Source organism: Numenius arquata, chromosome 8 (genome assembly GCF_964106895.1).
Source record: "Numenius arquata chromosome 8, bNumArq3.hap1.1, whole genome shotgun sequence".
Taxonomy (NCBI): Eukaryota; Metazoa; Chordata; class Aves; order Charadriiformes; family Scolopacidae; genus Numenius; species Numenius arquata.
Genome location: NC_133583.1, coordinates 12,523,493 through 12,547,534, shown reverse-complemented (window position 1 = coordinate 12,547,534; position 24,042 = coordinate 12,523,493). Strand labels below are relative to the sequence as shown.

At 54.8% G+C, this 24,042-nt stretch overlaps 1 protein-coding gene across 3 annotated transcripts in view; it reads left to right on the top strand.

Moving 5' to 3' along the window:
- Positions 1-24,042, top strand: part of PLXNA1 (plexin A1) — a 102,780-nt gene that overhangs the window by 23,874 nt on the left and 54,864 nt on the right. For all 3 annotated transcript variants that reach the window (XM_074152553.1, XM_074152551.1, XM_074152552.1), the window contains exons 3-7: positions 12,345-12,485; positions 14,551-14,651; positions 15,119-15,242; positions 17,387-17,540; positions 18,162-18,261. In XM_074152553.1, coding sequence (XP_074008654.1) covers positions 12,345-12,485; positions 14,551-14,651; positions 15,119-15,242; positions 17,387-17,540; positions 18,162-18,261 — 620 coding nt within the window. The remainder of the gene's footprint in view (positions 1-12,344; positions 12,486-14,550; positions 14,652-15,118; positions 15,243-17,386; positions 17,541-18,161; positions 18,262-24,042) is intronic.

Here is a 24,042-nt window from a genome sequence, read left to right as displayed (position 1 = left end):
AGCTTTTGGTTTCCCCAGCTCTTGATATAACTTGTTCTGTGGTATTAAAAATAGGTAAAAAAACACCCAGCAGAGGAGAAAGCCCACCAGGCCAGCTATTGCCTGCACGCCACTGCCTCTCTGAGCCAGCTTGTGGCTCTGGTGTCTGTTCAGCTCCACTTTTCCTACACTGGCATTTTGGGGGAAAAAATATAAACTCAGTATAGTTAAGGGACAAGGACTGCCTGGATGCCTTGTGGGCCTGCTTGGGTTTGAAATAGCCGGGAGGGACCCAGTGCAGCCCGTCTGTGTCCCGCTGCTGCCAGCCTGGCACTTGGGCAGCGTTCACAGGTGGGCTGAGGTGCGTTTCCCTTCCCAGCGAGGAGCTTTTTGGGAATGACTGTTGAGGTTTTTTTGGGAATTACTTTTACCTGATCCCGGACTCCACAAATCGGAGCAGGATTGGCCCTCCAGGAGCAATAACAGAAGAATTACTGCATTGCATGGGCGTCTTTATGTGTTTTTTAAACCGTGCCTCCTAATTATAAATAATGGCTGCGATATGAGATATGATTATGATGGATGGTGATTCTGTATTCTGCGTGCATTAGCGGCTTTAACCTTGCTGGGGTAATTATGTCTCATTTCAAATTCTGATACTATTTATTTGAGGTAGGGGACTGGGAATTTAATTTCTACTGCTTTGTCTTTTAGTATTATTATTATTTGAAAAGGATACCTTTGCAAAATTGTTTTTTAATCATTCCCTCCAGTTGGCAGCACCAGTTCATTAATATTTTCAGGGCCCATGCGGGGTTCTTTTGGAGACGTTTGTAAAGGTAGATGTTTTGGGGGAAGGTGAAGCCGAGGGCCAATGTATAGGAGAGGAGCTTCTCCTTTGAGACACCTGTGTGCATCCCACCGGCTTCGGTCTTCCCAAAGCAGCTATCCTTGTCTTTTTGCACTGGCTGCTGCTGTTGACCCGTGACTCTGCCAGCTCAGGGCTCCCTCCTCACATGAGATCTCGGGGGGGTCCAGGCAGGAGCAGGCAGGGCTGAGCCATCGTCCTGCCCACCCCTCTCACCGTCTTTGATGGCACGTTTAATTAAAAACCACATCAACCCGAAGATTGCGCACGTGGTCCTTAATCAGTTTGAAGTCTCTGTGAGAATAAAGTAATTATACTACTCGTTTGGTTACAGTAATTAAAACTTTAATTAACATCATTTCCCACCCCTTGGCCTCCCTCTACAGATATTCAGGCATGCGATGGGTGCCTGCCAGGGTTGCATCTCGGGATAAAGCTGTTTATCTGGGGACTGTCTGCCCGTCCCCATCTTTAATCCCTCCAGCATCGGGCCAGCAAGGTCCAGCCATGCTTGCACTTGCCCATATCTCACTGGGCTGCTGGGCGTCAACTTTCATCTCCGGCTGGGACCAGCTCCTTGGATACGGTGATGGCAAGTCGTGGCAGAGGGTGGCAGTTCTACTTGAGATCCCTTGGAAGTGGTGGAGATGGTGGGAAGGGTGGTAGGTGTTCCTCAAAGATCTTCTGAGAACTTAGGTTTGAATGTGGCGTGTGCTCTGGCCTGGTCTTAGCAAAAGCCGGGCTTTCAGAGAGAGGTCTGATCCCCAGGAGTAATTTATTAAGAAGTTAGTGGGTCTCTGTTTCCCGTTGCATGGATCTGGAAGAGCTGGGGTTACGACAGTTTGTGGCTGGGTGCTGTCATGCCTGGAAAGCTCTGGGTGGACTCCAGCCCCCCTGCACCCCAGTTTACCTCCCAGGTGAGCCCTGTGGTCACTGATGGGCTCCGCATTAGCGAACGGGACCTGGTGTTCCCTGACAGCCTGAAGAAGGGATTGCTGCCTGGAAAAGCGAGGCGGGGAGTTCTGCATCCGTGCCAAAGGAAATCCATGCTGTGTAAAACCTGAGCTCTTAAATATCTCGAGCAGCATCCTTAGGGAAAGCAATCTCTATATTTAAATCTTCTCAATCTCTCCTGCGAAATTGCTGCTATCTGCACTGAAGAGCCTGATTTTCATCCTGGTTTTGAATGGAGAGCCCACTGCAGAGAAGTGGTTTTCATCACTCAGGTTCTGCGTGGTGGGGAGCCATGGCCCCATAGCTTTCCCTCGGCTTTATGGAGGTGCAGAGAAGGGTGTAATGCAGCCAGGGATGTGGCTCTCGGGGTTAGAGATGCTGTAGGAGGGCCAGAGGTTTAAGGTGTGGGAACGAAGTGTTAAAACGCAAACGAAAGGTGAGAGCAGGGAATTTAGCAAACACGTCAAGAGCTCAAGGTGGAGTGAGTGAGAGGGTCTGAGTGTATTTGAAGCAAAATATTTGCAGGCACTCTCCAGTGCGCTCAGCCCGGAGCCAGGCTTAGCCGGCTGTTATCGCCGGCGACACTGAGCATGGAAAGATGGAAGATTTCTTCTCTAATCTTGGAGGTGCTTATGTTTGGAGCAGGGACTGTTTTGGGAGGAGAGGCAGAGCCTGCAGTTTTGATCGTGACACGTCAATAGTAGAGATGTTTATCTATAGAGGAAAAAAAGTAAAAAAAGTGTGGCTGTAACTTTCTGCTGCCTCCTGATGCCATGGGTTATGTTCCCATGAAGTACATCATCTGGTGTATGATTTTTGTCATTTAATCTTTAAGAGATTCTGCATGTCCAGTCCTGCTGCCTGTGCTGGGTGGTAATATTTGATGTTGCCACTGTGCCCTGTGATATTTAGAACCTGATCGTTTATTGCTTATCGGCTTCTTCTGGGCAGTCTGGTGAGATTTGTCCATGGAGATAAACCACCAGGACAGCCCAGAGCTGCAGTAACAAGAGGCCTGATCGGTAGGAAGGGATCGAAGCTGAATTTCCCCCGTGCAGTCAGTGTTGTCCTTCTCCCTGGGTGGAGGTGAATGGGCAGTGGATTTAGTTCCTATTACATCCCCCTCGCTGCAATGTATTGCTGCAGCAAATGGCTTTGGGCTTGCACGCCGTGGAAATAACAGCTGGTGCACTTACATGGCTGGAGCTGAATGAATGGGGAGCTGCTGAGATGGGGCTGCAGAAGGCTTTACAGTCTGATGGATGGATAAATCCAGACGCAAGCCGTGGTGCAGGCAGCCCCGACAAAATGGGGACTTGTCTGGTGCTGAATCTGTGTGTGGGGCTGCTGGTGCGGGCGCTGGGGTGGGAGGGGACCTGACCGCAGGGGTTTGCAAGACCGAGTCCCCTGCCTTGTCCTCAGCAGCTCCTCTCTTGCTGCTGTGTTGTTCTAGGGATCAGGAAGGAAACAGCTATTTTCCTGGAGCCAAGGCAGGAGGAAGGATCCAGCTGATTTCCAGCTGTGCTGCAGCCCCGGGAGCTCATCCTTCCTCCCTCACTGCCTCCTCCTCCTGAGTAAAGCCCCGCTGCCTCCTCCCTGCCTTTTGGTATCCCCTGATGGAGATCTGGAATGGGGAGCATCCCCATCGCTGCTGGCAGGTAGCAGGGGTTTGAGCCCCTGGCCATAGGCATGTCCCAAGCAGCCAGGAGTGTGAGGATGGTGGGACAAGCCCTTGACGTTCGTCTTGGGATTATATTGGTCTGGTTGCATGGTCAGAAGTGCAGCGAGGCTTGGAAAGGGAGGGCTTCTGCCGCCCTATTGAGCTAAGTAGCATTGTTAGGAAAGTAAGTGGTGCTTCTAAGCTGTGGAGAGGCTGGGGATGGCAGCTCTGGGTCTGTTCTGCTTGCCAGCCAGGGCGATGGGCTGTGCATTGCAGGAGACTGGTACCAAGGGTCCGGGCTGGTCCCCAGGGGACAGAAGGGTGCGGTCTCCTTGAAGGAGCCAGTACCTTGGCAGTGAAGAGATGGCTTTTTTTGGAATACTGAGTACTGAGTCCTTCAGGTGAGAGCTTTCTTCCCAGGGACTTCTCTGGGACATTTAGGTATTAACTCGCCCCAGGCTGGTCACGTGCAGTCTGAGTCCCGTGGGAGCCGGGAGGGTGACACATCGCCATGGCTTCAGCACGCCCGGGGCCTGCTGGGACACTGGGGATGCCTACGGTAATTAATGAACGGGGGAGAAAATAATCCTGTATTTCTGTGATGTGCTCTGCCCTTCACTGCTGTCACCCAGGGCTTTCTCCTACACGGAGGGGAACAGTGGGATGCAGTGAGAAGGTCCCCATCTCATTTTGCTGTGTGCTTTTTCTGCTCTTCCCTTCCATTTTGCAGGGCTAAAATGCCTTCCCCATCTGTTACTGGGCTCTCCTACCTCTGCAGATCCCTCCTCTCTTCCCGGGGCTTGAGAAACAGCAAGACCCACTTACCTGCCTGCATTCCCCTCCCTCGAGAGGGACGTGTCTGTGGTGAGGTGCAGTTTTGGGGATTTTGCTATGCATTTACGCTGGAAAGGGCACAGCTGGGTGCTGGCACTGCGCTGCTGGAGGTGTAGCTTTGTGATGCTCCGTCGCTCCTTCCCCAGGGAGCCGATGCCCCAGTGGCTGCTGTGGTGTCCCCGGGGACGCCCTGGAGCTCCCGTCAGTTCCCTTTAGCCGTGAAGCGCCTCGGGGGTAAAGCACTTGCATGGCATCCAGAGTGCGTGGGGTCGGTGGCTGCACGCACACTCCATGCAGAGGTTATTTTGCATCGCCGTTGCTTGGCAGAGGGTCAGCAAAGACTGAGGACTGCCACCCTGTCGGTCCACGGCATCGCACGAAGGGGTCCCCGGGGTCCCCTGTCCTCCGCCCGTCCTTCCCTGTGCTGCTTGGCAGCTGCCAGCACCTCCCGCCCCGTCCCCGGCAGCCCCCGGGGCAGAGGCTGCCCATCGGTTCGCTTGTCGGGGGCCCCCCTCTGACCGCCTCAGCCCTGAGCGATGCTGATTGGGAAATAATTGCAATAATAATAGAGATATTTTGCTCCTGAGCGACTAGGCGATACAAACTGGGCGCTGAGCCAGGAGAGTTTTGAAGGGCAAAGCTGGGAAATCAATGGCTCGAGACCGCTGGAGCAGCCGTGGGGCTGGGACCCGGGGCTTTGCTGGGGAGGGAAGCAAGGCAAGTGCCTTTACCCATCCCATGCCGTGTGGCTCCCAACGGGGGGGTGCTTCTAATTCCTTTCCCTTATTCATTGTCTCCATCACTCCCTCCCGCACCTGGGTTTGACTTTGGTGAAAAGTGCTGCTCCCGTGCGGTGCCCTGACACTCGCTCCCCCTTTCCAGTAGTTCGGTTTTGGTACAGAGAGGTGGAAAAGATTTTTTCTGACAGCATTTTAGTTCTGTCAAAATCGCTGGAACGGTGTGTTGGGCTGTACTTCCCTGTCCTGCTGATGGGGCAATGCGGGCAGACTTGGTCAGGGGAGGTTTTGAGAAAGCTTGCAGAGGGTGGGCGAGGAGCTGGTGGAGCACTGCTTGTGTGGGTGGCTGAACAAGAGGAAAAGATGGAAATGACTCTGAGCGAAAGACAAAGGCGGTTGAGGCGTTTTGGGGAAGGTGGTGCTGTGTTTTTGAGTCCTGCTGGGGCAGGGTCACCCCCCTGCCTCCCTCTCTCCCCTATGGCGAACCCCAGTGCCTTCACCCAGTTGCCACCCCACCTTCCCAGAGAGGTGCCTGTGTCCTCAGTCCACGTGGCCGGGCTCAGGATACTGCCTGGGGACAACACAAGGGCAACAACATGTGCTTTGAATCCGGTTAGATGAACCGGTGTTGTATCTGTCAGTGTCAGCAAGTCACTGGCATTTGTTGCTGTTATGAGCGTTGGTTTAGATTAAGTATCTCCTTGTTTTTTGCTTTATTATACTGATTATAATTAAAGTCCCAATATTCTGCTCAGGGCTATGTCAGGCCTGAGACAAAAGCCTTGCTTGCGTTCACCTTTATAAAACGAATGGGTTTCACCGAGTGGAATTGGGCAGCTCCTCTCGCCCTCGTCAGACTCATGATGAGGCAGGAGCATCCCAGCCCCATGCGAGGAGCCAGGAAAACCTCCTCCCGGCTGAGGAGTCCAGGACGCCGGCATCCACCTCCGCAGCGCCCTAGCGTGCCGGGTTCCAGCAGTCAGCAGCAGGCAGCTGCCTGCCCGTCTGGGAGGAGGAGGAGGCATGTGTCTGATCCCTGCCCGGCTGCTGCATTCCTGTGCAGGCAGCTGGCGGGGCAGCCGGCCGGGGAGCGGAGATAGCCAGGGTGCCGGCTGCCAGCTCGCCCCGCATAGCTGGGATGTTTCTGCGGAGCCGTCCTGTCCCCAGCCTCGGATGCGAGCCCTTGGGAGATGCACCCCCAAAGCCCTGCCGGTGCCCCCGCCGCCCCGCAGAGAGCAGGCGTCTGGCGAGCCCTGGTAAAGCATGGCCGGGGCTCTCCTGGTGGCAATTTTCTTGATGCCCGAGCAAAACCAGAGGCAAATCCTCATCACCCTGGATGCCAAAATTTGATAACCTGCAATACAGTGGGAGGGAGCAGGAGTCACTGCCTTCTCCCCTGCCACCTCCTCCCCACTTTTGTCCCCATGGCACGCCGGTGCCCCCATTTCCAGCTCTCCGTCCCCACCAGCTGTGCCCCCTGGGACAGCTGATGCTCTGGTCCCACAGCTGCTCCCGGCCCCGCGTTTCATTGGGCAGCCCCTGCACCTTCCTGGGGAGGGGGGGAAGAAGAGTGTGTGTGTGTCCCCAGAGCAGCTGATCCAGGAACGTCATTTTAAACCCCTCACCCTCCTTTGGAAACTGGAGAGGGGCATGCAGGCGGCAGCTGCTGGTCCCTATGGGATGGCTGGTGAGGGGAGGCATGCAGAGGGGCAGCCGGTGTCCCTGTCCCCCCCCTGCTGCCTCAGGGTGAACCCAGGCCACATGCCAGGAGGGGCTGTGTAGGCTGGCACCCCGGGGTGGTCCCTATCCCCCGCCAGCCCCCGTGGATGGACATGAGATACCCCCTTTCCGGCTGTCGGCTCGTTGGCGCAGTGTTGTGTGACACTACCCGGCAGCTGTCATCTCCACCCTGGGGTGGCCGGGCTGCATGGGTCCCCTATTGCCTCTTGGGAGGTGGCTCCATGGGTTAGGGGTCATCTCTGCCAGGACCTGCTCCTCTCCTGGTTTTGCTTGCTCTGTCCTGTGCTGTTTGGGTGGATGGTGCCAAAATCAAAGCACAATGCTGGGGGTGTTAGCATGACCCTGCTCCCATGGAGAGGGGATGGGCACCCACCGGTTTGGGTGCAGCAGCCTGGGGCTTCAGTGGTGCCTGAGCCGTGAGCACCAGAGACCCATCCAGCATCCTCTCCTCGCAGCCCCGTCTCGTTCCCTCCTGCTCAGTCTCCGTCCCCGATGGACATCCCTGGGGCTGGGGGACTCGCTGCTTCCCCCGGCGAGTGTTGGGAGGGAAGAGGAGAGAGGCTTTGAAATGCACTCCGGTAAATAAGCCCTTCTTTCGCGTTGCCCATCAGGTCTGTGCAAGCCCCGTGGAACTGGAAAGGGTCCCCGTGAAAAGGCTGCGGAGTGTGTTTCAGGCAGATAAGTCCCTGCCTTTGAAGTGTGGCAGGCGGGCAGAAGCGCCCTCCTCTTGTAGCTGCTGCCAGCCGCTGCGAATTAATCACAGCCCTATACAGATAAGAGTACAAAGCGTGGCTGAGCACTTCTCCTGCCCGGAGGAGGGGTCTGCGGGGGACCGCTTGGGACCCGGGATGGGGGCTTGAGAGCCCAGAGGGGGGGCGATGGAAGACTGGGGTGGGAGACCCCCGTCGGGAGTCTGGCTGTGGGGAGGTGAAGAGCCGTCTCTTCCCGGCAGTGGGCTTGCAGAGTCTCCCCTGTGGTGAGGCTGGGTCTCTTGGGGACCCTCTGCCTGTGCCCTCAAGCATGTGTTTTTGGTCCTGCAGGGAGCTGGTGTCCCACCCCAGCACTCCTCTGACCCTGGCCAGACCCCAGCCAGATCCCTGACAGCACGTGTTAAATCCAAAAGCAGCCTTGGCATGTCTGCAGCTGCCTTCCCTCTCCGGCTGTGCTTCCTCCCCCTCTGCCTGGCATCCCTGGCCCGGGCTGAGCTGTAAAGCCCCATCCTCTGCCGCTGTCCTCCTCTGGACCCGCTGCCAGCGCTGGGTGGCTGCCAGGTCACGGCTGCTGCCCTTCATTCCTCTCATTGCCTGTCTTTCCAAAAGGCGGGCCTGGGGAGATGCTTCTCTCTGCGTTGTGCCTGTTCCTGGTGACTGTAAGGACATTGAGAGGTTTTCCCCTTGGGGGTTCGGTGAGCGGCAGTTGGGTTATGGCCTGCTCACCTGGACCAGCCTGGAGGGCATCTTGCCCTGGGGAGCAAGTGGGTTGCAATGCAAGGAGCCGTCTCTCCTCTGATGTGTTGTCTCTGTCCGCCCGGTGCTTTTGCTTCCCATTCTCTCTCCTGGGTTTCCGGTCCCAGCCTTGTCTTCTACAGCTCCTCGAGGCAGTGGCTCTTCACTAGCACTGGATGCAGTGGGGCCGGGGCCCTGCCGAAGCTTCTGGATGCTCCAGCATCATGGTTTGCAAAGGAGAACAGAGCTCTGGAGGGAGCATCGGGCTCAAGACAGCAGCTGGACCTGCTGATCCGGCTGTCCGGCCATGACCCTGCACCACTGCACGCTTCTTAGCGAGGTGGTGTGTTCTCCTCCTCCAAAACCTATATAGGATTGAAATTCAAATCTCCGGCCAAGACAAGACCATCCCCAGGAACCATCTCTGGGCCTCCTTTGCCTCTACCTGGCTGGGGTGTGCTGTGCAGGGTCACTTGTAATGCTGGGGTGCCCGGGGGTCGAAGTCCTCTTTTCCCTTATCATGCCTTTGCTGGGGTTCTCTACGGCTGGCCTGGGAGGTGAGGGACCTCTTGGAAAGGTGAGATGCCATTGCATCTCCTGGCCTTGCACTGTCTGCACCAGCCCACTTGGCTTCTGGGGGACCAGATCTTAAACCCATCCCTCTTCAGAGTGAAGCTGTGGTGGGTGCTTGCCCCATGGGGTGGGCTCCTCGCTAGGGTGGGGAGGGCGTGCATGTAGGTTTCTGACAGAGCAGCCTCTGGGCTTGCTTTGAGATGATTCACCCCAGCAGGGATCTTGTAATTTCTTGCCTCCGGTCTCCTCTGTTTTCTTAATGAGGTAGCAGGCCAACAAGCCCACCCTCGCTCCTTCTCCTCCACTGTGGCACGGCTCCGGGGTCCAGCCGATGCCGGGGCTCCTGCCAGCCCCTCGCAGGATGCAGTGCCGCCGAGCCGATGCCTGAAGCCAGCCTGAGGCAGTCAAGAGCGAGGGCAGGAATCCTGAGCGAGAAATTAGTGCGAGTAATTATTAGTATTGGGTAATTATATCAGCGTCAGGATGAGGAGAAAGGTTAATAGGTTGGTTTATTTATTTATTTTTGGTAAATGTCTTTTCCCCCGGGTGGGAAGGCAGGCAGGGTGGGCAGGAAGGAACATGTTTCCGAGGGGGGCTGCTCTGATTAAACCGCATCCTCTCCCCCTTCCCCTGCCCCGCGGGTGTGGGGAGAGGGGGGGAAGCCATCCCTATCCCTCCCTACCATCTGTAAGAGATCTGTTGGGAGGCACCTTGTGCATCCCATGCACTGCTCCGCCGCATTATGGTCCAAACAGCCTGTCCCCTTCCCGCCAGCTGGGATGGGCAGGTTCCCATCAGGCTAATCCCACTGGAAAAGCCCTGATGCAGGGTTCCCATCTCTGCCCACATGGCAGTGGACAATGTGGGCACTTGGATCCTCCTGGCGTGGGATGACATTGGAGTCTATCTGCCAGTGATCTCCTGGTGCTGGGGAGGAGCAGTAGGATGGGTTTGCCTACCATGACCTAACTCAAAAAATCTCTCATGCCCTGCCTTTTGGCCAACCAGAAAACAACTTGAATGCCAGGTTTTCCAAATTTCATTTTCCTGAATCCCAAACCCATCTCTAGAGCATCCTTAGCAGGAGGAGAGGCTCTGGAGAGGAGGGTTCCCACGTGTGCATGCATGGGGTGGCCCCGTGCCCCCCACCAGAGCACCTTGACATGTGGCAGGCTGGGCTTCAGCCCTGTTTGACTATTGAGAATATTTTTAGGATGTTCCTGGAGCCTCAAATTAACTGGAAGTGCTTCACGTCTGTTGTTTTTTTTTTTTAATACATCTCTTTCTCTTTCCCAGCACTGCGCAGTGCAATAATGTAATGGGGAAATTACCCCGCTAGTTAAAAATTACTGCCAGCGCGACATCCAGCCATAGATCTATTTTAGAACCAGGGTAAAACTATATCGATTCTTCTGTGCCGCAACTGCAGCCCATAAAAGGGTTGGAAAGGTGCGTTTGTCACGTTGCTTTAGCGAGGGGGAGAAACATTCCCTTGCTGCTGGGAGGGGGGGATGCTCCCCATTACCCTCCTTTGGAAGGCTGGCTCGGACAGGATTTTGTAGGGAAGAAGCTGAGAGCCAGGAGAGCAGTGATGTGTGAGGGGACACAGGGAGAGGGAGGGTTGGGTCCTGAGGGTGATGCTGGGTACCGTGGGACAGGAGGTGCTGCATGGCCCTGTACTGCAGGTGTTTGAGGCTTGACCTCTTCTGATGTTTGGAGTGGTCCTGGGCAGAAAGAACCCCCACCGAAAGGGAAGGGAGAGGCTTTTAGATGGGCTCTCGGCATCTCTGGGTTCCCCAGCACACAGTGGTACCCCGGGTGGGGGTGATGGGGAGCAGAGTCTGTGTATGTGTCTGGCAAAGGATGCTGAGAAGGCGGGTAGGTACTAGGACCGGTTTGGGTTATGGTGAAGGCTTTCCAGTCCTGGGGCAGGACGTACAGGGAGTTTTTGACTGTGCCGTGGGCTCCCAAGAGTTACACCTGGCCCTGCAAGCTCTGTCCCCACGTCCCCTGGGGAGAGGGCGGCCCCTTTGCTCGCTGCCGTGCAGGACTTGTCGCTCTCTGCTTGCTCAGGGGTCTCTTTCTTAATTAAATACATTTGTTTTGTAAAACTGCCTAAAAATAATCCAGGGCTGGTGCATGCAGGAGGCTGGCGGTGAATCAAAGGCGCCGCTCTAATTAAACGGGCCCCGGTTTGTTTGTGAGCCGCATACATTTCCATGCTAATCAGCTGCACACCGGGATCCTGCTTTCCTGGCCCCGTATCCTCCTGATTGGGAGCTATGCAAATGCCGGTGGCGATTTATTGCAGGAGGGGGACGAGGTGGCCAGGGTGCTGAGGCAACTGTCATGGGGGGCACAAAGGCTTGGGCATGGCTGTGCTGGGGGAGTGGGCACGATGCTCAGGGCAGGGCCGTGGGATGCATTTTGGGGGCTGCTTCAAAGCAGCAGATTTGCCCCTGTGCCGTGGGGGTTACCGAGTCCTGTGGCTGGGGGTGCCAGACCAGCCCCCGCCTTGTGTGCAGCAGTGGTGTGCAGCTGATCCCGGGCAGCATTTGCTCCATCTTGCTGGACACACTGCTTCTCTGTTTGCTGCTCTTTTATTTTTGCAGAATGTATTCCTGGGGTGGCCCCCATCCCATCCTATCCCATCCCATCCCGTGGGAGCAGACCAGACCCACTCAGCCATTTCTCCAGCACTGTCTCCCTTGAGGCTGCCCCGTGCCATGGGACAGCCCGAATCTTGGGAGATCGTGACGGATGGCATTAGCAGAAAGTGTCTCTTGCTTGTGGAGGTGGCAATCAGGTTGCAGCAAGTAGCGCAGCTGAGTTTAGCTCCTGCTCGGTGGGTGCCTCCGGCCCCGTGGTGCCTCGTGATGTGGTTATCGCCGGTACAGCCAGAAACCAGTGTACTTAGGAAGAGCTTTAACGTAATTGTGAGCCGTAAGGGGATTAAAGCCTTTGCCACGTTCCTGCTCAGGGAACAAAGGCGCTTTCTGAACCTCTGTTGACCCCCAGCTTCCTTGAGACCCTCTTGACTTCCCCAGTCACGAGCCTAAGCATTTCCTCTGATGGATGGGGAGATGGGAGCCCTGCCTGCCTGCACCGCATCTTGCTTGGCCAGGGCTCGGTGCGGCGTGGCGTGTGAGCTGCTTTCCGTACTGCTGTGGCAAGACAGGGTTTGCTGCTTTGCGGCAAGCTGGGGGCTTGTCGCTGCCATGCTGCAAGTTGGAGGGGCTTTTTGGGGCTGAGTGGCAGTGGGGGAAGCAGAGTAGTGCAGAAGAGGACCACATATATGGCTTCCCTCCCTGGAGAAGGGTGAATGCTGTCAACAGAAACATGGGACATGCAAAAAAGGGGAAGAAAACATTGCAGTGTGGTCTTCTAGAAAGGGATGTTTGCAGCGCGGCTGCTGCTTTGCCGTGCTGCGGTGGCCGTGGTGTGGCCACGCTGGCGTGTGACAGAGAGGTGGCATCTCTAATGGGACATGTTCCCCTTCCCACTCCCTGGGGTGTGTGTGAGACGGTGCTCACCTCCTCTTGCTCTCCCCACAGATCCTGGTGGACTTGCCGGCCGAGAGGAAGCACCAAGCGCTGCAGTATGAGAACGTCGTGGCCCACGAGGGCAGCTCCATCCTGCGAGACCTGGTGCTGAGTCCTGACCGCCAGCACATCTACGCCATGACCGAGAAACAGGTAAGGGGAAGGGATGGCATGGCAGCCCCTCTGCTCTCCTGACATGGCAGCCCACATTGCGGCCCCAGCCTGCAGTCCATGCACTGGGAAGCCTTCTGGGCAGCTCCCCAGTGGGAGCTTTGCTTTGCTTTTGTAAAGCTCCTTTTGCTCCCTGGGGACTCCTGTCCCAGGAAACAGCAGCAGCTCCTCCTGGCTCCTCTGCAAAAACACTGCCCCGAGGCACTGACTTGGTGGCCCTGCTGCTCCTCTCCTCGCTGGGGACATACCCCAGGCAGTAATTGTTAGCAGCAGCTGCTTGAAATCCCCATGGTCCCTGTGGACTGAGGGCTGCCCGACCCTTCCTTGCTACGAGGGGCTGGCCATAAACCTCCTTCCTGTTTTGGACATCCTCTCCAGAGCAGGGTTTTTGCAGGTTAGCAGAAGCTCCGTGTTCCAAATGGCTTTTTCTCCTCTGGGGCAGAGGGGACATGGGGCTGGTGTGACCCCAGGCCCTGGTGTGCACCCCTTGGTCCCCGCCTCTCTTCTACCAGAGGTACAGACCTGATCGAGATCCGGTGCTGCTATCCTGGCAGCGTGATTGGGGCTCACAGGAGGAAGTTTTGGTTGGCTTTGCGAGTGTTTGCATGATCCCCGACCTGTGGGAGATCTTGCTGGTGCAAGTTCATCCGCCACAGTGGAGCGGGTGAAGCAGGTTCGTGCCGTGGCGGTGCCACTGTTTGGGTCTGGTGTCGTGCCTCGTGGTGTGACACAGGGGCTGCTGTTCTGGGATGTGGTGTGCCTGCATCCTGCAGCATCTCTGCTCCTCAGCCCGGCAGAGGTGTGCATGAGTAGGACCGTGGCAGAGCTGGGACCGTGACATTTCTCCTGGCCACCAGCCTGGGGGCTCGGGAGGGGGAAGGATGCTGGAGTCGGGCCGTGGGTTTGTCTAGACAGTCCCGTGGGAACAGCAGAGCCCTTTCCCTCCCTCTCGCAGCGCCTGTCTCTGGTTTCTGCTCTGCTGCAGGAAACCTGGGGCTTCCCAGGCGAGGCAGAAACTGGGTCTGGAGTCCTTCATGTTTCTGTCCCAGGCCTGGCTCAGCTAAGCCTTCCCGCTGCAGGGGAGATATTGGAGATGTGGTTGCAGGCGGGGGAGTAACACAGACTTGGACTAGGGATTTTCCCCAAGAGCTACTGTGGCTGCTGGGAGCCGGCATATGCCTGTGTGGGATCTGACTTGGGGGGACCCCCTGCTGATCCTCTCACCACAGCCTGCCTGCAGTAATGACAGGGACAAACAAGTGGGAATGCTACAGATATCCTCACTGGTATGCAAACTGGAGGGTACTGGTTGGCCAGCCTTATCCCAGTCCTGTAGGCATCACACTGAGCCCAGCCCCTGTTGGGCTGGGAGGAGGAAGAGCACCCCAGGTTTAGCCTTCAAGTAGAGAAGTTTGCAAATTTTAATTAACAAGTGAGTCCTGCCCTGTGGGAGCAGTGGGGAAACTGAGGCACGAGCGCAGTAGGCACAGGCAGCTGCCCAGTGCTGCCGGCTCCTCGCGTCCCCCTCTTCTCCTCCCCTCTCCTTAATAAAACCCACTCTCTTCCCTGCTCCAGCTTGGTGTTATCAGACTGCTGGTGGAAAGTAATTAAATGAACAGTTGTAACAGAGCTCGAAGGGCTTGGAGCATGAGGGGATTTTAATCAAATCTGGAGGAGCTATTAATAAAGGACCGGTAACCCTTTCGGAGCAGGGCTGTGGTAGCCGTGGGGTGCCTGGCCGGCACCGGGAGCCGATGCAGGGGCTGAGCCGGCACAGCCCACTCCCACAGCCCTGCAAGGATGCAGTGGTGGAAAGGGCTTGGTTGGGGTAAAAGCCTCCCTGAGGTGGAGGTGTCGCCTGCAAATGTGCTGCCTGGAATGGGAGTGGGTGATGGTAGGGGCTCAGACTGCTCCCTGCTGCTGTCTCCTCTTTAATGGGGTGGGAGCTGTGGGCCAGGGTGAGCTCCGTCTCTGGCCGGGTCTGGGCATGGACACAGTGGGGAAACACGCAGCCTGTCCTCCTTCACTCCCTGCCTGTTCCCCGCAGGTGACGCGGGTGCCGGTGGAGAGCTGCGAGCAGTATGAGAGCTGTGAGCTGTGTCTGGGCTCCCGGGACCCCCACTGCGGCTGGTGCGTCCTCCATAACATGTAAGTACCACGGGATCAGCCACGCCAGTGAACCACGGTTTCGAAACAGTGTCCGTTCCCACTGCTGGTCTCCTTGGGGAGCCACCTCCCGCACTTCGGCCCTGAAACATGTGGGGATGGAGTGGTCCGAGAGGTTTGTCTTCCTTTCCCGCAGCGCCCAGGCTGTGCTCATGAGCACCCATGCATGACAAAGCTGCTGGCATGGACCCTCTAATCCTGCCCATGGGTTCCCTGGTTTGGCAGCCTTGTGCCAATAAGAAAAACTGAAGATAAAACACCCCAGAAGTCCCCAGTGCTAGCACAAGGGGAAAGCAAAGTTCCTGTACAGGACTCGAGCACCCAAGGTCCCTAACTGGGCATCACCTCTATGCCAAAGGGCCTGTCTGCTGTGGCATCAGCCCAGAGCCAGGCAGGACGCCGGGGGATTCAATTCTCTTCCTCACCGTGGTGGTTTCACCCCCTTCCAGATGCTCGCGCAAGGACCGGTGTGAGCGGGCGGATGAGCCCCAGCGCTTCGCCTCCGACCTGCGGCAGTGCGTCCAGCTCACCGTCCAGCCGAAGAACATCTCGGTCACCATGTCGGAGGTCCCGGTAAGCCACCTCTGCTGCCCGCAGACCCCCCCCAGCCACCTCCTGACCTTCTGGGGACAACGGCTGGGGAGGCGGCAATTAAAAATAACTAACAAGTATATGACAAATAGGGAGAAAGGGAAAGAGAAGTCCTAGACAAATAAAACAGAGCAAAGTGCAGGGCATTGATGAGGGCTGGCCTATTGATGGAGATAATAAACCACTTGATGATTATTCAGAAAAGACACAAGCGAGCAATAAATATTTCTCCATAATACAAACACCAACATCAGAGCTGCCGTTCCTAGGTCGGCAATCCATCTAGCTCAATAGCCTGTCTCTGACCCTGGCCTGCAGTAGATATTTTGGGATGAGACTTCGATGCACAAGTCGCTTCTCTCTCTGTGCAGACAGAAAGGATGATGGACTTCCCCGAAGTATTTTCCAGGCCATTAGCACTGTGAAGAGAATATGAAACAGCGTATACTAGCAATAAAGTTTTGAAAACTGCCTGTCTGGATATCTGGCACTCAGGAGTTCTGAAAGAGCTGCTGTGGAGTTCCTTGGCCTGTGGATATTTGTAATAAGAGAATACTAAATAATTAACATTTTGTAATAATAAGCAAATGTTGAGAAAAGCCCAGGAAACAGAGAAAGTTCTCATGTTTTTGCCCCAATGCAGAAAGGGCGCATGGGATGGACCAAATGGTCAGAGACTGCTTAGGTTGACATCAGATTTAGAAAAACTAAAGGGGAAAAAAATGAGTGCAGGATGCAACTGATAAAGATTTAAGGATGGGAATATAATTAATGCCAGTCAACGCGGTTTTATGTCAAACAAACCACATTTTGTTCTTTGATGAAATTATGACTTGAATTAGAAGAGGGACTGTGGGGATGTGATGTCTTTAGGCTTCTACAAGGCATTTGACTTGGTACAACACGACGTTCTGATTAAAAATTAGCATTATACAATATTGATAAAGCACGTGTTAAGTGGATTAAGAACTGGCTCCGTGACAAATCTCAAAAAGTCCTCGTCAGAGGGGAATTGTCACCGGATGAAAACAGTTTGGAAAGCGCTTCTGCAGGGGCTAACGTTCATTGGTAACATGGAAATAAATGTGAGATGGCTGCAGATGGGACCTGCTGGGATGCTGAGGCTGGGGGTTGCTATGGGGTGAGATTCCTCTGCGGAGCAGTTGGTTCTGAGCAGGGCTGATTTAGCAGAGAAATTGGGGCTTGATACTGCCAAGTCTAAAGTTAGATGTGGAGGGAGAAGACAAGCATTTGCCCAGCATCTTGGAAAACAGTGCTGAGGTTGAGCCCTCGTTGTGTGGCTCTCCGTGCTTCTTGGGCGAAGCCAGGATCTGGGTGGCATTTTCAGCTCTGAGGGTGGTTATCTCCCCGACCCATGGCAGGACACTGCATGGAGGTCTGGTGTGGTCGGTGCGGGGATGCTGTGCTCAGGCTGGAGTCCAGCTTTTAAAGGGGGAGGCTGAAAACCTCCCGTAAACATCATGTAAATGAGTTGAAGGCTGGAGAAAATGCCTTGCAGTGAGAGACTTCCAGAGCTCAATCTGCTTAGCTTATCAAAAAGAAGATTAAGAGGTGACTTGATTACAGAGTATAAGTGCCTTTACAAGGAGCAAATATCAGGGACTAAAGGGCTTTTTAATCTATCAAGGAAAGGCATAACAAGAACTAATGGCTGGAAGCTGTGAAAAATTCAAATTAGAAATAAGGCAAGCGTTTTGTAAAGTGAGAACTGCTGACCCTGGGAATGACTTTGTGAAGTAAGAGGTGGATTCCTCCCCTCCTCGGCTCTGCCGGAGCGGATGTCTTTCCGCAAAACACTCTTTAGCCTGACTCTGTGCTTGGTCTCTGTAGAGGTGAGGTGTAATGGCTTGTGGTATGGTGATGGCAGAGGACAGGAGGGTGAGTCACTCTGTCTTTTAACCCATGTAAATCCACACTCCTTGCTTGAGCGGGTAGGTCCATGGATGGGACTTGCTTGCGAAAGCCCCAGGCAGGTCTCCCTGTGTGGGTGGTGGAGGAGGGATTGCACCCTTGGTCTTTTCTGTTGGCTGAACTCACGCATAGCAGACAAGGAGGAGTCTTTTTTGCTAGTTTTCTGTATTAATGCTCCTGCCTCTCCTCCCCAGCTGGTCCTGCAGGCCTGGAACGTCCCAGACCTCTCAGCAGGAGTCAACTGCTCCTTTGAAGACTTCACCGAGTCTGAGAGCCGCATTGAAGATGGAAAGATCTACTGCAGCTCTCCCTCTGCCAAGGACGTCATCCCGATCACCAGGGGCCGTGGTGAGCTTGGGCCCCGGGGTGGGGAGAAAGCCTGAGACAAACCTTGTCACCATTGTTGCCCCACAGCCAGATGTGGAGGAGGACAGTCCTCCCATGACAGCGATCCCCAGGCCCTGAGCAGGATCCAAGTTGAGTTCTCAGGGTATAGGAGGGAGGATGTTGCCGCACATGGGGGACTGGTCCTTGGTCTCCTTCAAGCCATGGGCACAGCCGCTTGCTGACACTGTAGTGGTCTGTATACCAGTCCTGAGCACTCTGGCCTTGTTCCCACCTGTGGACCATTCCTGGGCAGATGTGCTGTGGGCGGCCATGTACTCTGGGACATTCTGCTGACCCCAGAACTGTTAAGCTCCTCTTCAGTACCACCAGTACAACCCAAGGCACCTGCCTCCACGCTAGCAGGTTGCAGTTAGCTGTAGGGGCTCAGAGCTGTACTTGGGCTCTGTTGGCCCATTTGAGTGGGGGTGAACACTTTTTATTGCAGATCTGGGGGATTTTGCTAGTTAATTGGGCTTGAATGGTGATGCCCAGCTCCCTCCAGCCCATCACAAGCCTTGGGCTGAATGCTGGGCTGTGCACTGTGTCCTTTCTGATGCCTTTTTCTGCCTGGGTCTCTCCCAGGGGACAAGCGAGTGGTGAAGCTCTACCTGAAATCTAAGGAGACGGGGAAGAAGTTTGCCTCCGTGGATTTTGTTTTCTACAACTGCAGCGTCCATCAGTCGTAAGTGGCCTGGGCTTTTTGAGAGCGCTCTGGGAACGGATTGGTGGGGCAGTGTGAGGCTGGGAGAGAGAGATGTCAGCTTTGTGGGTGCTGATGTTGCCAGAGGAAAGGGCAATTGAGTATAGTGGTGTTTGCAGTGAGAAACCACCTCCTTTTACCCTTGTAAACTGGGACGGTGACCAGAGCACCCACAGCTGGTTTGGGCGTGTGGGAACGCGTAGCATCAGGGCAGAACCTCACTTAAAACCAGGGCTTTGGGTTTGGCAAAGCTGTGGAAGAAAAAGCGAGTTTACTGCATTGCAGACTGTAGCAGTAATCCATGTGACCGAAAATGCCAAGCATCTTGTTATTCCTGGAAACAGTTAATAGGAGTGACTTGGCGACGCAAAAGGAGAAGCCTGTGTTTTCCTGTGATGGTACCTGCTTCCCAGGCTTGCTGGAGAGCGAGCTGGAAAGTTACAGCAACATGGGCTGGAACATGCTGGATGTCCTGGGGCGTTTACCCAAGAATTTCCTAACTGGAAGTAATTGTGAATTTGCTTTCTTGTCAGGCTGCCGTGAAATCTACTCCATGTACGGGTTTTTAGGCAGTTTGAGATATGCATGTGGTAAAATAGAGGAGGTGTGGATTATTGATGTGCTGTCTAAGCAGGGTGTCTAAAGCCTCTAACAGCGAGCTCCTGATGAGGAGCTGTGGATGGTGTGCTGGAGCAGCGGGGAGATGGCTCTGCTGTGGGAGTGTCGGAGGAGATGCCGGGGTGTGTTTGGGCAAAGAATTTGGAGCTCAAGAATGCAAGTGATTTCATTACCCTGCCAGAAGCCTCCCATGGATGGTGGTGCTCCAGCTGATCAGTAATTATAGATAAGCAAATGCAGAGTGATCTCTTTTGGACAGCTTTTTGCAAAGAGTATAGCCAGCCTTGGAGGCCTTCGCTGCAGGTTGCTTCTCCAAAGCCTGTTCAGATTTTCCGCTTTGATCAGGGAGAAGCAGGTGAGATGTGGGCTCCCCAGCTGGGTACCTGCAGTGAGCTCCGAGTGGGGTGCATCACAGGAGAGCCCCTGAAAACCTTGTGCATCTCAGGGATTTGTGCCCTGCCTGCTCTTTGCACAGGGAGCGGGTCTCGGTTCCTGAGAGCGCTGTGCCGGCGAGGGAGCAGAGAGTTTGCAAACTTGACTTTCTCCCTCACCTTGACTCCTGAGATGAGCTTTGTCTCCCTTCACGTCGTGTGGTTTCAATAACATTAGCTCAGCTTTGGCTCGGGCTGGCTGCATGTCATTATTTTGCAAATCAAAAAGCAGATGTGACTTTTATTTTTCTAAATGAACGAAAGAGGACTTTTAAGTACAAATGGCATCAGATTTGGTGCGATCGGGGCTCCATCATTTTGGTCCAGTGGGAAAAGGTGGTGGGAATTGGCATTTTATTTTATGTGCCTGACACAGGAGGGAAAAAAAACCTACCCACCCCCCCCAAACAAACCTACAACAAAGAGCCCTGACTGATTTATTACTGCGTTGATGTTTAATTTTGGATGCATTATTTAAAAAGGCTAATTATGGATGCATTAATATTTATGGGCTCCAGTTGGAGCTGATAGAAAAGTCCATGTTCTAGGCTGGTGAACATTAATATTATTTTCTTTACGTCAAGAATTTTAGGGTTTGGAGGCAGTTTTAACTATGTGACCTGCAGCCGAGTCATAGCCAAAGAGCATGACAATACCTAGGATGATGCAATACTTTTAAATACCATTTGCAGACAGACATCTTTAATGGATCTCTTCAGAGTTAATAGCCTTTCAGATCCAGGTTTCGTATTTTGTGGAGGAAAATCTATACGTCAGCCTGATAAATTCTGTATTAGGAACAATATGCTTTTCCACGAGGCTAATGTTTTTCCTGTGGAGATCTCTGATCGCCATGCATTAAGTTTTCTTTTTATATTTGAGCAGCTTTGCTTAGGTTGGCAGCCAGAGGCCTGTGTCTCGAATTATTTCTCAACTGAAGATGAAAAGTTTAGGTGAGATTTTTCAGATGACTATGGAGAAGTTGGAGGGTTATAAGGCAGCTCTTTGCTCGTGTAAGCTGGGGTAGCTCCAGGGAAGCCAACACCGTTCCACCATGTACACAGGGGAGAGTCTGACCCTTCTTATTTTCTGCAGATGCCTGGAGGGGCATCAGCAAATCGCGCTGCTGAAGCCCTTTTGCAGGCTGTGGGGCTGATCCTGCTGCTGTGCAAGGATCCTGGCTCTCCTGTTTCTCACTACCCTGCAAAACTCTTCTTCCCATGCTTTTTCGAGGACTGCTGGAACCAGCCTGGTCCAGGGAAGGGTTGCAAAAGGGAAGATATGTGTAACCCCTTCTTCTACAAGGAAGGAGGGGTACAGAGGAGGTTGTGCTGCCATGTATTTGGCTTGTGGTGGTCCAGGCCGAGGGGATGCCTTCCTAGTAGAACCCTATTACTGTCCCATCTGTTATTGCAGGTCTTTATAGTGTTGCCTGTTGCAATGGGACTGTCCCCATTACAGACCGGTATCACTGGCTCCTGGGGTACTTCTATGTGGAGCCCTGGTCTGGGACTCACATCATCTCTGGGGCTTCATTCCTTGCTTCAGCAGGGTCACCTGGCAAGCTTCTGGAGGTCCCAGCTTGGTGTACCATACCCTGGCAGCCTCAGGGCTCCTGTGGGGCTCAGAGGGGCATTTCCAGGCAGTGTCATCTTTTGGGCAGATTGCTCCTGACGGCTTGTGCAGCAGGCAGGGGATGTTTCTGGCTGAGCTGCGAGACGTGCATTGAACGGGGGAGTGGAAATCTGGAAGTTGATGCAGAAAGATGGATCCCTTGCAAAGAGGGACGTGGGTGGCTGAGGGTCGCTGCCAGCCCACGGTGGGGGAGCAGGGCTGCCCACGCAGGCTTGCCTGGGGACAGGCTGTGGTTCCTGTGGCGGAGAACGGGATAGAAAACCCCATGGCAGGGACCAGGGTGGGTTCCCTTGGGGGTTTCCTATGGGGCACTGATCAAGCACAGGCATTGAAAGACCGCTCGGCGTCTTTGATCGTCTAATGAATCAGCCCGTGTCCAGCGCGTGCGCGGGCAGATGTTGAGGTCGTCTTTGTCAGCATTAAACTCCCTCTTCAAAGCATTTGTGGGGAAATGAGTCCCCTTTCAAGATAAAGACATAACACCAGGCTCCCTGCCTGCCTCCGGCAGAGCCTGCGCTTGCTGGTGAGGTGGGTGAGCGGGGAACCCTCCTGGAAAGCCAGCGAGCAGTTTCAGGGAATACTAAGATGTAATCTTTCCCTCTATTTCCATGTTTGCTCACTGGGTTTCTCCTCTGAAAACCCTGGTCTGTAACTCCTGTTGTGTTTTGGCCTTTTGGAGAGCGCGTCTCTGGGAAGGGGGCTGGCAAGTGGAGGGGGACAGGGAAAAAGATGAAAGCCTTCGGCGCTTCCTTCGATGCTATGGGTAGGTTTTGCAGCGCTGCTGGTTTTTCAAGCACTGGTGTGCCCGGTGCATCATCCGATCCCTCAGCATCACCAGCCATTGCAAGGTGGAAACAAAAATCCAGGCAGTGGCACAGGGAAAAGGGGAAAATCACAGTCTTATGCTGAGAGGGGGGAGCCAAGCAGTCAGGAAACCTGTGCTTGTGCATGCCTGTGCTGTGTCTTCTCTCTGGGAGGTGGTCATGATGGTTCCATGCTCATGATTGTGCCTTGCTGCAGTGATGGTTTTGACACCTGGGTCCCATCAGCAGTGGGGTGCTGAATCTCTCTGAGGCTGGGGTGAGGGGCAGACATGCCAGGCAGCTCTAGCTCCTCCTGGCCAGAGAGATGTGAGTCTGATGTCGTCCTGTCCCACAGGTCAGGCTTTCCCCGTAAGCCTCCATTAAGTAAATGGGATTTTAATGCATGGCCCCAGGGGCTGGGCTGCTTCGGTGGCTGAGGCACCTGGTAACACCCGTGGGACGATGTGAGATGATGCCAGACCTTGTATGACTGGGCTCCTTGCTGCAGTCTTTCTGTCTGGCCATGCCCTGGGCTGCCTGTGCCTCTGAGCTGCCCGTACATAGTGCGGCGGCTTCTCCGCAGGCCCCGCGCTGCTTGTTTCCAGATGCTTACAGATGCTTTCTTGTTGAAGGCACAGACAGATGGCTGCAAGCAGTTGAGTGAGTGTATCTGAGTTAGCACAGCTGAGCTGCGAGGCGGTAACAGATCCCTGCGTACTCCTGGGCTGGGGCAGGTGGAAAATCCCGTAGGATAGTCCCGGAGACCACATGGGATAACCTGGTTTATGTCACGTTTGCTGTGAAGGAGGGCTGGTGCAGCGTAGTGTTGTGTTTCAGTGAGGGGAGGCGGCTGAAGGTGTTTCACGTGAATTACATGTTTCTGGCGATTTTAGAAGCCAGGGCCTGATTCTGCATCCTCCAGCCAGCATGATATTGGATGCCTTGGACCACTCTGCAGCGAGTCTGTGTGCCCAACTCTTATGAGTAAGGTCCTTGGCAAAACCCACCAGGGATGGAAAAGCATCGGGCTGGCATGAAAGGAAGGGCAAGAATGTGTTGGTTTGAGATGGGCAGGGGTGGAGAGAGGAAGCGGATGCATCTCCCGCCCCATGGCTCTCCTGGCTTTGGGTCTGGACACTGGTTGGGAAGGGCAGGGCTGTCTGTAGGTCTGTGTAGGGGCTCGGGGGCACTGAGCGCCTGTTCCGGCTGCTGTTCAGTGTTTCCCCCTGTCCCTGGGGCAGAGAAATGGATATAAAGCCCAGAGCACCACAGTTCAGCCCCTCACCCCTGACAGCTGCTGCTCCAGATGCGGGCTATGCTGGAGCTGAGTATTCGCTAAGGATGTGAATCCTCCTGCCAAGAGGAGGTCTGAGGAGCAGTCGGGGGGCTCGCAGGCGGGCCGTACTGTGCGTGCGCAGATGCTGTTTTCGATCAGCACTGTGTTTATAATTTTCCTTCTCAATGGACCTCCCCTGGTCTGCTCTTGGTGCCATTGAACTTGCCCCCGTCCCTCTTCCCTGTCCTTTGCTCCATGTCCTTCCTCCAGGAATGCGCTGCTCCATGGAAATAGCCCCAGTGTGTGTGTGTACACGTGTGCGTGCAACGCTCGCACCCCCTGTCCCTCTTGGTTGCTGTTCAGGTTTATCACAGGCCTGCGGATGCTGGTTTTGTTTTCTGCCTTCCCTGCTCAGTGCACTGAAGAGCTCTGAGCTCCTTCAGGCATGTGGCTCTCCTGGGGCTGGGAGCGCGGGAAGGGCCCTGAGTGAGGAGCATGGATCCAGCGTAGCTGGCTTCCCGTGCTTCCCATCAGCTGCAGTATCGCTTTGGATCAGGTGTAGAGGTAGCTGCAACCTTACTGTGGTGGCTGGAGGTGCCTTCTGCAGAGCTGTCCTTGTGCCTAGTGAGGAGCCAGTTGTCCAAAGCCAACCCTGGGTCTGGGCTCGTCCTGCAGTGATGCTCGTGCCCCTGCACCCACCCTGGAGATGCGCCCAGCTCTAAGATGCTCCTTCACTGTCCTGCCACCCTCTCTGCACCGCTGCTCTTCTGCAGCCGCGTCAGGCGTTTCTCTAGTGCAGCCTCAGCAAGTTTGGGAATGGTTTGGAAAGTGGAGGGGAGCAGCATTGGGAGGTCTTGACCCAGCTGTGTAGTGAGTTGGGGGCAAGCATGGAGGCTGTGGGTCACTCAGAGGTGGGCAGAGCCACCCGGCTGCCTGCTCTTTCTCGGGGAGGTTGCAGGCGGGCAAGTGAGCCTGGTCTTGTTTTGGGATGGGGCACTCT